Source organism: Parasteatoda tepidariorum, chromosome 9, assembly GCF_043381705.1.
Source record: "Parasteatoda tepidariorum isolate YZ-2023 chromosome 9, CAS_Ptep_4.0, whole genome shotgun sequence".
NCBI classification, from domain to species: Eukaryota; Metazoa; Arthropoda; class Arachnida; order Araneae; family Theridiidae; genus Parasteatoda; species Parasteatoda tepidariorum.
This window is the reverse complement of record NC_092212.1, coordinates 408,174-424,446: the sequence shown is the minus strand read 5'-3', so window position 1 is coordinate 424,446 and position 16,273 is coordinate 408,174. Positions and strand designations below refer to the sequence as shown.

At 32.6% G+C, this 16,273-nt stretch overlaps 1 protein-coding gene across 2 annotated transcripts in view; it reads right to left on the bottom strand.

The window, feature by feature from the left end:
* Positions 1–16,273, bottom strand: part of LOC107453289 (protein O-mannosyl-transferase TMTC3) — a 234,368-nt gene that overhangs the window by 51,528 nt on the left and 166,567 nt on the right. For both annotated transcript variants that reach the window (XM_043049050.2, XM_016070054.3), the window contains 3 exons: positions 14,549–14,661; positions 4,289–4,455; positions 3,246–3,498 (listed from right to left, as the gene is read on the bottom strand). In XM_043049050.2, coding sequence (XP_042904984.1) covers positions 3,246–3,498; positions 4,289–4,455; positions 14,549–14,661 — 533 coding nt within the window. The remainder of the gene's footprint in view (positions 1–3,245; positions 3,499–4,288; positions 4,456–14,548; positions 14,662–16,273) is intronic.

Here is a 16,273-nt window from a genome sequence, read left to right as displayed (position 1 = left end):
AAACGATCAGAAAAACGGGCTACAAACGATTGATTTCGTTTGCACAACAATGTTCCCCCACATCACTCTTTGATCATTAAAAAGTACATTGCCATGCACAGTATGACCACTCTAGAACGCCCTCCTTATTCTCCCGACCTAGCACCAGTGGATATTTACCCTGTTTCGGCGGCTGAAAATGAAATTGAAGGGACACCGGTTTGTGAGCTCAAATGAGATGAACGAAAATGCAAAGAAGAAACTCTCAAAAAAATGAATTCCAGGAACGGTTATACGAATGTTGTAAGAAATGTGTGAATGCAGGAGGAAAGTACTCTGAAGTATATAATATAAAATGAATGTTTCATTTTTTAATAATTTATAATGACCTACTCCAGTAACTTTTTGCTTCTATTACGTATAGAGAATATAATTTTATAATATTTAGTAAAAATAATATGGATATAATACTTAGTAAAAATAATATGGATACAATATTTAGTAAAAATAATAAAATAATATGGAATTTAGTACAAATAATGAAGGGACTCCAAAAATTAGAAAATTAAAAAGGGGAAAAACGACATTCCATAGAAATACCAGCACTGAAAGCACATCGTGATTTCTTTTCCTGTAGCTGGAATTGGATATAATTTTTTTAATTTGTCAATATGCGTATTCCTTTTTAGTGAGACAATTATCTATTTGGAATGACATCTCAGATGAAAATTTTTATGGACCAGAATACGGTGATTTTAATTTCCTTGTGTCAGGATGAATGAAATTACTGTTAAATCAGTTTCAAAAAAATGAGTATCATAGCGAATTTTGGTTTCCTTAAAAAACTCATCGGTATTTTTGACAGCTATTTTTCTTGCTTCATCAACAGGAGGATCAACATCATATTTTGATTACAAGATGATTTTCCATACATTAAATAAGCAAAAGGCAATTGAGTTACAGAATGAGGTATATAATAATATTCGTGTGTTACTTCGTCTAATAATTTTGTCGGCGGAAGTTTCGTTGATTTTACTAGAGATTATTGAAGCGTTAGATTTTTCTACCTTTTCGTTCATTTGAGGATGATGGCTAATAACTGCTTAGAATAATAGTTTCTTAGAAATCGTCTACATTTAGATGCAGTAAGTACGATCACTTAAAATTTTATTGGGTATTTGAATTTGAAAAATTTGTTAGAAACAATTTCTATATGCTTGCATTGTTACACTTTTTGAAGGAAAAGTCCAAAAATATCGAGTAGCATGATCGATTACTAAATACAAATATTATTTTAGTTGAGTGGCAATTGTTCGACTTCAGTGTTGCCCTTATCGCGCTTGCTGTAGGATATGATATGAACTTAAATGTAATGTAATCGATTACACCCCACTTTCATGGCATCATGATTACTTGTACCCGTAATCACAATTAGTTACGTAGCAGTAGTTATCGATAATCAATTACTTAATCGACTCTTTTAAAAGGTAAGTTTGTTTCTTGCATTAATACTAATGCTTTTATATCTCTGTGAATTTGAATAACGGAATTTCAACAACTAATAAAATAAAATTGAAGCAATTTATAAAGTGATGGAAAAACTATGATAAATTTTAAATGATACTTTATGTATAATTAATCTATCTTTTAGAGAGTTGAATTTCTAACTCAGATTATGGTAATTCTAATGATATGAATCTGCACCAGAATATACAACAAATAATAAAAAAAACAAATGTTGTATGATAGGTGCCATGAAAGAAGAGAACAGTGATATTAGTGTACATATCCGTTTAGGAGGATGGTGGAAAAAACCGATTACCACGCTACCTACATCTATATTATTATAATAATTGCTTATTACCACAGTATTTATAATGGCAATATCAGAAGTATTTAATACCACGTTTAATAAAGCATCACTAGCATCAACAACAATTCGGCGATTTTTTTTTATGCAATTCAAAGTTAGTACCGATATTATTTCGCTAGCCAAAAATGATTATGAAAATATTTGTGTCGTCACTAATCATTGTCAAGAATTAACATTTATTGATTTTGGTAAAAGGTACAAATTTAAATTAATAAATGAATGAAGAAAAAGTACTGAGTCCTCTCTAAAAAAACATAAGAAGTCGTTTTATTATTATTGACTTAAACCACTATTATTTTTAAGTGTTTTTTTTTAATAAGTACTAAACTTATTGCGTTGGTATCAAGATATCTCTGTGGAAATGGATTATTATGGAACTCATTGAAAGGGATATGTATTGACGAAAATTATTGATAATGATAACTTTCAGGGGTTGAACTCGAGCAATAGTATTATGCCAAATGGTACTAAATATAATTATCTTTATTTTGAAAGATGAACTTCTGAAAGCATAGTCTAACATTAATTATAGGATGAAACATTAATCTTAGAACATAAAACCATTGGAAATGAGACAAGTAAGGCTAAATTATCTGAAAAATCAAAATACTATTTAGCAAACCCTAAACTGCAAAACAACAAATGAAAGCCCGCATGAACCTTTCCATCCCTTTCCCCCTTCGTCGAAATATGCAGTAATTCACTTGTTCAATCTTCTCAAAAAGCCAAATACATTTTTATCTATTGACTGGCCCTATTAATAGTTTTAGATTAAGCATATTTTAAATACCCGCGGAACCAAAGGCGCATATTAAAAGTCAAAGCCTGTGTGATCAGAACGGTCTTCAGCCGCCATTTATTGTCGTTTAAAAATTTAACTAAAATGTCAAATTAGCCACGATGGCTCAGGGGATGAAGCGTTCGCCTTCCAATGAGGTGAACAGGGTTCGAATCCCAGCGATGGCTGGTCGATTCGAATTCCGCATCCGGCTTGCACCGACTACAGTGCTGATGTAAAAAATGTTCCCACTGGTAGACGAATCATAGGTTAGAGTCCCCTCGCCGTCAGCTTGACATCGGAAGGTTTTCGTGGTTTTCCTCTCCATGTAACGCAAATGCGGATTAGTTCCATAAAGAAGTCTGACGGTTATAAAATAAAATGTCAAACTAAAATCACGTCCATGTGACAAGGGGCTGTTGGTGTCGGAAACGCTCGTCTCATATATAATACCGTGAGCCATAAAGAAAGAATCGCGCCATCTACATCGTATATATGCTCTCAGTCCTGATCACAGTTCTGGAAAACAAATATTAATAGAAATCGAGAGGTTTTCTTCCGTTTAAAGAAACCTTACAACCTGTCCACTTATTACACATAGAAAAAAGTCTTTACCATGACAGCCGCCATTCTTGCGTCCTCTTCCATCTTGAATAGACTGCGTACAATATGAAAGACTCCTGCGTACAGAAAGAGTGTGGCCACATTCCTAATGTCCCAGATGGAAGTGACCAAAGGAATGGTGGACATCGTCCAATCACAGCAGAGATGCCAAGGGAACAAGAGCAGCCATGTATTTACAGAAAGGAGATAGTTGTAGGTCAGCTGCCGCGTTGGAGTAGCAGATACAGCCACTGGATTATCAAACCTATTGAGAAAAGTTTTAAAAAAAACATTTACATTTTTATGCACTCATACCATTACCCAACTATGGTCACGCACCTAGCCCCATTTTTAGAGCTCTATCGCTTATCCGCCATGGTAGGAACATCAAGATCACGTAATTTTTATCCTGGTTAGGCGACTTGGATAATATCTGAGCTGGTACCCTTTCTCCAAACTTTAACATAACAAGCAACGAGAGTATTTTTCGACACGACAGATTTAATGCGCAGCTCGCTTCGTATAAACGCCGGTTGTTTTGTCGGCTGTCAGGATCAAACTCGCTACCCCCAGCTTACCAACCAGCGGTGTGAGGGACGGCTGCTTAACTGACTGGGCCACCTTAACAGTGCCACCCGATAAATGGCAGTGAATTGTCTAAAAAGAAGTGTTTTTCAAAAATTGAGCAATACCTCTCCTGCTTTTAATATTCCAGGTTAGTTAGGTTATTTAGTAAGTTATAATACAATTTTTATACATTCAGGTAAAACTTATATCGATATTAATCTCACAAAAGCAGGTCTGTCACATTCATCGGTCAACAATTTTATGCAATATTTTTTCTTTGCATTATTGATATACTTTCAATAATATAGTGTTGATTTTTTTGAAAAATAAAATCTTTAAACTCCATTTAAAAAATAAAAAAAAACTGTAATCTGAAATTTTAAAATATGTTCATTTTAAAAATATTTTTACATTTTAGATACACTCCTTACATTTCTATAACTTTTAAATTCATGTAAAGAAAAAAATCTTAAAGAGTGGTCACTCACCTACTAAAAACGGGCACTTTGTGACCCATGTGTCGCCACCTAAAGAAGATTATGACAACTAAGAAACTGCTCAAGAGAAAGAGTCGCAGAATCTTGTCCCTTAACCAAGGAGTCACCACTCCACGACCCAGCATCAGGTGTCGGATACTCTGAACGTGACCCAAGTTCTAAAATGGAAGAAAAGCAGACAAAGGAGTTCATTTTTTTCCTTTCAACATTTAATCTTTGTCAAAATTATTTTATATTACTGTAAATGCTTCCACAGCACTTCATTTCGGGCATGCACAGCAGCAAGTAGAACTATTTTGTTCAAGTATTTTTTCTTGTATAAAACAAATTGATGGATTAACAATCTTTAGGTGCAAACATATTTCATGTACAGATAATATTTACGAACTGTATACTTATTACTTTAATGAAAAATTAATTAATTTGCTTGCGTCACTAGACGAGAAAAAGGTGGAATTTGCCTTGCGTCCATTGCTCACAGGATAAATATTTGAGTTGCTCAAAGAGAATTTCCGATGAACATCACTGAATATCTTTAAATTTCGTTTTCTAGACATGATAAGGGTCTAGTTTTTGTAGGAAGTGAGTAAAAAATAACGAGATTGCGAATGCGTTGCACTCAGTTCAAGCTCCGGGGCTTTGATCGCGCAAATCCACCAAATTTTGGAGATGCTGAATTTCAGCATTTTACCTGATGTCCCATCAGGCTTCACGAATTTTCTATGGAGTTCACGACAAGTGATTTTGTAGTCTTATAGAGATATACTAAGGTATGTGAGTGTTCATAAAACTGTTTCTTATATTCATCCAGCTTCATCCAATTTATTTACTTTTGACATATTGCGAATTTAAGGCTAACAAGGAGCCGAGTTCTTGGTTACAGATTTGACACTACTTTTTACAAGCAGATCTACATTATATTGAACTCGCTGACTCTCTTAAGTGCATTTTGTGTGAGGAATATGTTGACATGTGTAACAGGCATCTCTGGAGCTGCTCTGCCCTTCAAGAGACGCTCTCCACCGCTGGAGATACCTCTTTTTCTGGATTGAACGACAAGACTTATTCCGCAAATATAAAGACGTAGTTAAAAATTAAAGGGTGGATCCTATTTTGAAGTGTCGCCAAACTCGGTTTTCGGAAGATATTTTGGGGGGATTATTTTGAACGTCCGATCACATCACCAAAATTCTTAAACATGATTGATTATTTGATATGTATACCTACACGAAAGTAGGATTTCGTTAGAAAAGAGGCAAAAAGGGTTTATTGTTTTGCCATTTATGCCTCTGATCTCTTGCTGTTAGAATCGTCGTTATTTTTTCATTTTTTAACCGTTATTTCATTTATTAACGTTATTATTTCCTTTTTTAATTTCTTTTTGCTCGGTACCGGCTGAAACATGATGCCTACAGTGCTTTTATTTGTGAGGTCATAAGGACGTACCATCCAATATCAAAAGATGAGCCATCACAGCAAAGGTAAGTTATTGTTCATTCTATTAAAAAATATTTTAATCAATTGGTAATAATTTTAATTGTTTTTTTTAATAATCAAAACGCAACGTTGAGTCCAGTAATAATCGCCAGCTTGGCGAGATTTCAAAAAGTCGCCAAGATGTGGGCTATTCTAGGATTTTACTTACAGAATGTAAAAATAAGCATGCTACCTCATGTTGATTGGGTTCGCTCACTGATGTGACCATTTATTATTTGGAAAATAAATAAACACCCCTGGAGCATCACAGACAGCATGATGAGTTCCATAATTTCTCTAAGAGCAGCTCTTTTTGCTTGTCAAGAGATCTTGCATTACTTGGATAAATAAATCCCCAATTTAAAAAAAAAGCTAACAAATATGCCCCAGTTTTGGCATTTTGGTAACAGAATTCGCGATCGCAACGAACTATAGTAGGCGTTGTTGTATGAGACGAATATCTGCGATTTCTATATCAACAGTCATTCAGTTACTCTAGAGACGTTTTTAATGCAGCGTGTAGCATTTCAACGTTCTTTCTTTATTGTGGCTTATTAAATTTAGAAAAGAAAAAATTTTGATATTCTTTCTTATGCAAACGAAAACAAAATGGTATTTCTTCTTTTTAAAGAAGGAACATCCAAAACACATCGGAAAAATATTTGTACATAAACAGAAAAAAATATGTAGATTCTTATAAAAGTTAAAACCTAATGCCCGAGAAATTGTTTTACTAAATTTAATGATATAACACGAAAGGCTTATTTAAACTTTACATTCCATAGTTTTATAAATCATATTACTTCAAAAATTAAAATGAACAAAAAGCATACATAGGCCTCATAATTTTACAAAATTTAATTTTGTAAAAAAAGTTTTTTGATAACCATTTTTATCAAAAAATTTTAAGTTTCAATAAAAATCATTAATTAGAAACTAAAAAACGTAATATAAAGAATGCTTACAAACCAAAACAAAAGAAAAAACAATTCTTTTTTGACGCCATTTTTAGTGCTACGAAAATTCTCGTCTTTGGGATTTGCCAAAAACAAAACAAGATAATTTTATTTTTTCAGGAGCGAAATATTTTACCAAAAAAAGGAAAATTTACCACTTCCCATGACATGAAACTCTATCGTGGTAAACGTACGTTTTGTAAATATTATTTCATTTTGAATCTTACTTATTAGAGTTAATATGGCGACAGAAATAGAGATTGTTATGATAGAGAAGAAAATAGTGATTGTTTTGAATCTACAGGGTAACAAAAAAATATAGGGATCATTTTTGAATGTTTTTATTTCCGAAATTTATTACATAAATTCAGCGATGTTTCTCAATATGTCGACCTCCGGCATAATAGATTTGTCTACAACGCTTCGGCCATGATTTTAAAGCCCGCAAAATGATTTCCTGGGGGATTTTCTTCACCTCTTCTCTAATAGCTCTTTGAAGGCCTCTCAATGTAGAAAATCTTTTCTTATTCAGTTTGTTTTTCAGATGTCCCCATAGGAAATAGTCGCATGGTGAAGCATCAGGACTGTTTGGAATCCATTGTTCTGGTCTCAGGAATTTCACTTGCTGATCTGTTAGGAATTTCTGGGTGACCTTAGATGCATGCGATGGGGCAGAGTCCTGATGGAACACAGCATCACTATTAGAGTACAATCTGCAGTAATCATCCTTAAAAAAGGGCTTTAATATCTTCTGTATGGAATACTCAAAATTTATTTTGGGCCCCAGGTTTCACAAACCGAGGTTTGGTCACACCATGGGCGGATATGCCCATCCAAACCATTACGCCTTTGACATGAGGCACCGTGGTTGATGGTGTCAAGTCTCGCCTGTTCTGTCCACGGCTAAGATATTGAACTTTAGATTTAGCATTGGTATCAGATAGATAGATCCAAGCTTCATCAGTTGTAATGAACTTTCGCCATCNAAACTGGAAACTACTGGCATTCAAATGCTTGGCGTGTTCTGCTTCAATGTTTGGCATGTTCTGGTTAGTTTTTTCAAGTTCTTCAGCTTTTTCTTAGGGAAATTTTGCTTTGTTTTCCGAATTATATAGATACAGAAATATATACTGTTCTATAACGAAGAAGAATATACTATAACTATTACAGTTCTGCACGCTCTGAATTCACATTTATTTATTGGAATGACGAAAGCAATGTTGACTTCACTTTAATTTGTAATGAATTGAGGACAGAAATTTTTTTTACCGTAATACACATATCTGTAACAGCAAGTGATCACGTAATTGGAAATTATGTTGTTGGTAATAGAAAGGTAAAAATTATTTCGAAATTGTTCTTCAAACGCTTGGCGCGTTCTGCTTCAATGTTTGGCATGTTCTGGTTAGTTTTTTCAAGTTCTTCAGCTTTTCCTTAGGGAAATTTTGCTTCTTATTTGCTGCTAAGAAAATGGCGTCCATCATTGCCAATGGTTATGATGGAATTAATGCCTGATATCTTCAGACTCCCGCTAGAGGGCGTACTCGAGTGTTGCGATCGTGAATTTAAAAAAATTCTATTAAAGTTCGATTCTTAGAGATTCATCTTGAAACACAATGGATGCTTTTAGCTTTCATGTATGATTTATAACATTATATGAAAAAAAGTTTAAAGAATTTTTGACACATGAAAGTAACGCTTATTTAATACAAGAAAAAAAAGTACATAGATTATATCTTTGATAAACAGTGGGTAAAATGCTAAAATCAGACTGTAATTAAATGTAGGTGAACATTATTCAAGGAAATTTCTGTCATTACTGTATTTAGTCTGAATCATATGCAAGTTTCGTCATTTTAATTCATCGTTACTCGTGGATTTTCCTTTGCTCAGAGTAGTTTGATGGAAAATTCATAGTTATGAGTTGAAACAATCTAGTGATAATGGTGTTTAAAAACTTTATGATAATTTAATTTTTCCAACAGTAATTTAAAGTAGTCATTTTTTAATATTAAAACAAAAACGATAGAAAAATAACACAAACGTTAGAATCTTAGTCTATGTTGCTTCATATTATGAATTATGTAAAATTGATGAATCATGCAATTAAAAACCATGTAACTTTATATGTTCAAAATAATTTTTTCAAGTGCATAATTTATAACAAATATGTTAGTTAACGGCTGTAATCTTCCCATAGAAGGTGAGTGTACAAAACTTCTAAACCTGTTCGGTTGGTAAACGAAACAAAGAGGCGTTACAGATGATTGGTAAAAGAACCTTCAAGTTTAAACTGGCAATCAAACAGGTGCTGAGATTTTATTTCACAACAGTGATTTTTCACATTTCACTTGTCTTTTATTTTCGTCTAAATATTGTAACTGCAAATGTGCATGCTTTTTGGCTTCATACTTGAAAAAACATTTGAAAAACGTGATCACTACGGAAATCTCAGTTTTAAAAGCTTCTAGCTTTTTTTTTTTTTTTGCGGAAAATAATTCTATAGCACTGAGCTTATAATAAGTTGCATTAACATTTAAAGTTTGATTTAGTTATGTTTTTTAAGGAAAATATGAACTCATATTTTTAAATCCACGGTGAGGAGGACCTTGGTACATTTCCATCTAACTATTGGGCAATTTATATCTTAGAGGTCAAATACGAGTTGGCCATAGAATGGCTCAGAGTTAATAACTCAAGTAGCATCTAAACAAGACAGGAAATTAAAGGAACGAGTCAATGAACAAAAATATGTGGAACAGAGCCAAAAAGTACTTTTATCTCGCACAGAAGAAGAAGAACAATATAACTAAAGGAGAAAAAGAAAAACAAAACTAAATACTCCGATAGTCCGTTTTATCTTTACAGCGCCATTTTCATTCGTCCAGTCGCACGACACGATAACGCTAATGAATCAGATAAAGAAACGGAACGACTCTTTTTTTTCTTTCTCTTTTTGATTCTTATTCATTTATCGTCTGCTCGGCAGATGATTCTCAAACTAAATGTGATTCATTAACATTCCCACTGTTGTTTCTGGACTTTGTCAGTTAATTCCCAGGAAAAAAAGAATATTCCTAAGATAAGAAAATCTCTCTTTTTTCTTCTTTTTTTTTACGAAAAAAAGTTTCTTGGTACAATATTAACCAATGATAAACAAATCGTCATGTATAACGACAAGCATGGAATGATAAAAAAATAATGTCTAACTACTTTTTTTGTACATAAAGGGAAAAAGTTAAAGTTTGGAATAATAATAATGAGGAAAAAAAAAATACAAATCTAGTTTTCTCCTCAGGGGTAACTTTTAGACGTCCCATTAAATGCATCCAATATTTGAGAAACTAATCATCATCTCTTTTTCTCAAATAAAAAAAAAGTTAAAAACTTTTTTCTCTTCCTAATTCAGTGTTTAAAAAACATTTTCTTATCTTGACTTTGATAGCGGAGGCTTCTGGATTATTTGCTCTTTTATTAAATGACTTATAACTCAAAATGAGTTCAAATTAACCACAAAAACTATGAAATAATATTTCAAAAAAAAGAATGCATATAAGTGCGATAAATAAAATGCGGGAAAAATTTTTTGAAGGTCACATTAAATACTTTGGTCTCCACTTGTCAAAAAAAAGGAATTAAAATGGAAAATTAGGAATAAATGCAATGGATCGAGAACAAGTAAAAATTACTGAAAGTAATTTTTTGTAAACTATTCCTTCCTTTTATGGAGTATATGCAGGGTGATAATATGAGTTTAAATTATTTCTGTAAATATTAAAATCCTTTATAACCAAGTGATTTTTCAAAATTCTTTTTCGTAATGTCCCTCATTTGAAAATCTTAATGTATTTTTTTTTTCATTTTTAAGAAATATCATGATAAGTATTATTTCTAAGCAGAAATTTAATGCTAAAAAATATTCCAAAACATATTTCAATAGTGTCTTCAAAAGTAAAAATTTTTTATTATAGAACCTTTTTCTCTAAAACATTTGCTCTTGTTTTTTTAGTAACAAGTATACAACGTCTTTAAAATAGTAATGATTTATTTTAAAATTTAAAAATTTACTCCAAAAACTATTTTAATCGTGTTTTAAGAAATACAGCATACACAGAAACATATAGTTTAAAAAAAAATTTCTGCTTTTTAAGTTTGAATATTTTCACTTTAAAACTAAAACATATTTAAAAAAAAAACACTTTTAATCGTATTCTTAAAAATACATTATTATTATGTAAAACCATCTTCCCAAAAACAATTTCTGTTTTTCTTTTTCGGTCTTTAAAATATTTAATTATTTTAAAATAAACAGGAAGCATTTATGGGGGTAGTTGGTACTTCAGCGAGAAAGGGGTGGAGCCCTTTAATTTGACAAATTTTGTAAAATCAAAATTAAAGAGATTTATCATTCGAAGCAGAAACGTATTTTTAAACTAAGTGGAATTGCCAAAGCAAAAACTAATCACTAATTTTTTGTGTTTTTATGAAATTCACAAAATGGTCACCAAACTACAAATGCAGTTAAAATCAACGCATATTTAAACTTGTATAATCGTTTTCATAATCTAAGTAAATTATGGCAGCTGCTACCTCATCTCAAAATACATATTTTTAATTATCCTTGATAAAAATAACTTAAAAACTAATAACCGCATTAGTGACATTTCGTATAATTTTTCATTCAAATAGTTTTTAAGTTATAATAGTGAAAAGCATGCTCAGTGAAAGTTGTAGTTCAAATTATCTTAAGCGTAATTTTCGTAAAAATATCTGATTAGTCAATGATATTTTAAGCAAAGTTAAGAAACTATTTAAAATGTTTGCCAGCTTCTTTAAGGTGTTCAGATTTGGACTGACTAGCTTTATATTAAAGAAGACGAAAAAATCAAATCTTCGATCAATTCTCAGGATAGCTGATACAAGAAAAAAAGTTAGGTATTATTGGAAATTCGCCTGTTTTTGTACGTACTCTGTTCCATAAAATTCATTCCATTGAAGTGCAACTTAAAACTTGACAGATTATCGTTCAATCTCAATCAGTCAACAGCAGATGTCGTCATCGTCGTGATTCAAACCACTCACTTTGAATCTCGAATCATTATTGAAAGAACAAAGAAAGGGAAGAAAATTTATAGTTGCCAAGAAACCGTTACTATTTGCGGACACTGGAATTCCATCTAAAATATCTGAAATCTCAAGATTTCTTTTGAGAAAAGAATAATATTCTATCCATCAGAGTTCTCTCCCCCTACCACCTGTCCTTAAGGAATATGAAGCCCTTAACTCATATTCTTAGCCAGTTTACGAAAAGAAGTTCCTCTTTGTTTTCTTTCTTCGGCCTCATTTTCGGTTTATTCTCTTCCTTCGAAAGATGTGTGGGAGGATTCTCGGAAAAGCGCATTTGAATGAAGTGTACTGAAGAAGCTACATTTTATCCAAGTGAATGGTCAGTTACAAAAATTGAGCAGCTAGCAGTTCCATGTTTTTCGTGATTGCATAAGCAGTGAAAGAATATAAATGGCATATTTTTCTTTAAATTCTTTAGAATAAGTCTGGAAAATCTTGCATTCTTTTGCTTTTCACCCCGAAACGATTATCGAAGCACAAAAATAATTTTTATTTTTCCTTCTTTGCAATGAGTTTCATTGTAAAAAAAAATTCATTACAAAAAGTAATTTTTTTACCAATTTTAATTTAATTTTAGTTAAAAGTCTTGACAAATTTTTAACGGGATGAGGATAATTGCAAAGTTAGACTGCGTGCTTCTGTATATTTTGCACATCTAAAATAAACTAAAAAGTTTGTTGAATAACCTGTGGTGAAATAATCGATGTTTGTCTATTTATTTGTAGTGAACATTTCATTTTAGAAATAAAAGTATGTCATTTTTCAATAAATGATTAATCAGGTATCGAGCTTGGTTCATTATTATTAAGTGGAAAAATTTAAATTCTGTTTTATCAGTAGGGGAGAGTGGGGTCAAATGTAACAAAGGACGATTGTAACAGAGTAAAAATTTCGAGTGTCGGGCTCTAGATTTGGTTCCTAGGTGGCGTACAAGGTGTATTTAATGAATCTACAAGTACACCCCTACTGGTAACCATTTTTATGTACTTTTGAAAGAGTTACATCGCAAAAGATATTTTCACGCTACGTAAGTACTTTTTTTGGTATTAGAATATTATATTGTTACCAAGTAATTTTGTTTAAACAAATAAAAATTATTAACCGAATATGTAAATGGACACCTTAATTAAAATTTCAAAAAAAAAGATTAGTTTTGTTAATTAACTAGCATTGTTTTTAACAAATGAAGCTGAAATGGCGTCTTGGGGACGATTGTAACAATAAGTAAAGGGACGATTGTAACAGCTGAAAATAAATAATCTTATGTTGACAAACCATTACTTAACTCTTTAAGAACCACCAATAGTTTCCTATATCATTTATATTATGTTGCATGTGCATTATTTTATTTGTCACCTTTCACAGCATAAATTAAAATTTCTAGCCCCTTTACTTTTAACTTTAAAAAGTTTAACCCTTTAGGTCTCTGCTCATTATTATTTTTACTCCTAAAATATCACTACTATTTTGATCAATAAAAAATATATCACAACTATGATAATATGCATAAATAATTAACTATGCTTTAGTTGAATTTATGAACTGTTGCAGTTGTCCCCGTAAGTGGGGACAATTGTAACAAGTGCACGACTGCCAAAAATTGTTAATAACTAATATAATAGCATTTAAAATAAGGTTTTTTTTTCTTTCTAGTAGAGGATAGTCTACTTTACTCGTCTGTCAATTAATACTAATAATATATTGGATTTTTTGTTAGTTAAAAATAGTTAAGTAAAAAATGTTACAATTGACCCTACTCTCCCCTACTTTTAATCTTTGCGGATAAATTACTATGTATCCATTTCTAAATCATGAAAATCAGTAAAAATGCCAGTTTTTAAAATTAAAATTTTAGTTCAAAAAACAAAGCATTGAGAAAACCGGAGAATGAGGATAAATGCCCTCTTTAGCCTGTTTCCTTAAAATGTAATTCAAAGAGGAGTAAAAAGTAGAATTAATAATAAATATATTTTTATATTTTAACAGTCGTGAACAGTCGACCCAATTTAGGGTTTACGATTACTTATGTTCAACTCTGTAGCCTTGTCATTTTGAACCCTATCCAGAAGACAAGGGAACTCCTGGATCAAGTATTGGGAGAAATTTGCCTTCGTGCAGGACTTTTTTGATGGACTAACCTATATTTGCGTTACATGGATAGGAAAACCACGAAAACCTCCCACAGTTAGCCTGATGGCAAGGGGACTTTAGCCCATGATCCGCCTATCACTAAGGATGTTTTGCGTCATCACTGTGGTCGGTGCAAGCTAGATGCAAAATTCTTACTGACCAGCCATCGCTGGGGTTCAAAACCGGGTCACCTCATTGGAAGGTGAGAGCCCTACCCCCTGAGCCATCATGGCTCTATAATAAATATTTCAAAAAATCCAGCCACAGCTAATGAAGTGACCGGCTAGATATTCACATTATTTGGTGGTAAGAAAGTAATCTCAACACTTTTAGAAGCCAAGATGAAGTTATTTTCATTCAGAGCTTTTTCTTCTATTCGAATATCAACTATCCGATTGCTGAAATATAATTTATTTTAAGCATTAAATTTTTTTGTTCAAATATTTTTTTCTAACTAATACAGAAGCGATATTTTTTTCTAACTATTATAAAATATAGATGAATTTCTTGGCATTTAAAGTTCTTTTTAAAAAAAACAATAAGTAAAGACTCATACACGTACCTTACTCAGTGATAATTCATATGCACAGCAGATTGCCAAGGCGGTGACACCCTGTTCCTTACATAACAGTCCAAGTACTGCTAATACTGACGACACACAACAATCTCGCCAAGCTGAAAGCAACAAATTTTTTTATAGTGTATATATTGTATGAAATAGAAAAACCCACGTCAAAATTTTGATGGTTTTCCTATTGATGGGCCAACATAATCTTGATGGTAACCATCAATAATTCCATCTCCTTAATGTAAGAATTCGGATAGATTTGTAATGATCCAACATAAGAATAACAACTTGTTTTGATGGTTTGTTCATGTTGAACCATCAGAAATTCCCATTAAGCCATCATGAACCATCATGCATAATTGGTCCGTGAGAGTCAAACTTCTCTTGATGGTTAACCATCATAGTATAAAGGTAGCATTTTCCATCATCATGGAATGATGGAAGTTTGTTAGCTTCTAAAAACCATGAACATATAATGGAAATGTTGGATGATGGTGACCATCAAACGATGTCGGACCATCATGAGTCACACTAAAACCAACATAAACCATCATCTTTTTTTGACGGAACCGTCAAGAATTTTGGCTTGGGAAGCTATGTACCTTGTTCCGTAATCACCGACTTTCTTAAAGCTTTGTCAAAAATAAAAAATTATTAGTATTTGAGTGATGATAATGAAATCTGACGTCATTATCATCACTCAATGACGTCATTATCATCTGAATCATAAGCAAAATGGAGATTAAAAACATTGAAAAAGGATTTTATGAATGTTTTGAAAAGACTATACTCACTATTTAAAAAAATACCAAATTCTATTAATTTACATTTAACGGAAGTATAATTTGGAAATAAACAATCTATGCAATAATAGATAGATGAAGGATAATTTCTATTTTTTGTGCAGGGTACTAAGTCAATGGTTCAATGTGTCCTCCCTTTTCCTGTACGACAAATGTACAAGCATTCGCCAAACTCGTCCGAAAAAACATGCATTGTGTTACTGAGTGCGCCGCAGCAGTTGATGCGGTTTTGCAGGTCTGCTAAAATTGTTGAAAAGATAACAAATGTGGTCTGAGATCAAAAGATCTCGGTACGCGAATTGCCAAACCGTACCATAGATCAGTGGTGCGCAAACTAGGGGTCGCGACCCCTGTGGGGGTCGCCAGAAGTGTTTTTTGGGGTCGCCAAATTTTTATGAAATGCATTATCCCTGCATGCTGCATACCATGCAGTGTACATATAGAGAGTGAAGCGCCGTCACTCACTGTTTAATTGCAATTTCATGCAGTCCACTCTTTCTTTGACCGTAATGTATGTAAAGTGTAAAGACGCAAGTTTTTCACTCCGGTAGATAGCGCCCTCTTCGCGGTAATTCGCCACTTTTACTGAAAAGCGTCTATTTGACTAGACCAGGGACTAATATAGCCTTTATATGTATGGACTAGACGTTAACCGCAGGGAAAAAGCAAAAATTCGCTTCCGTGATCAGCCAATCAGATGGCGAGGTACGCGGTGTATCTGATAGTCAGAGTGAAGACGTGAAGTGTTCGCATGAAGTTGTAACATGTAGCAGTTGGCCTGCAATTGTTTTAGTTTATCCTCGAGTTTTATCATGTGACGTTGTGTATGTGGCATCAGCCAGATTAACTGTGACTGTGTATTAACTGTTTAGTTTTAGTTTCAGTTTGCATTTATGTTTAGTTTCAGTTTGTGTAT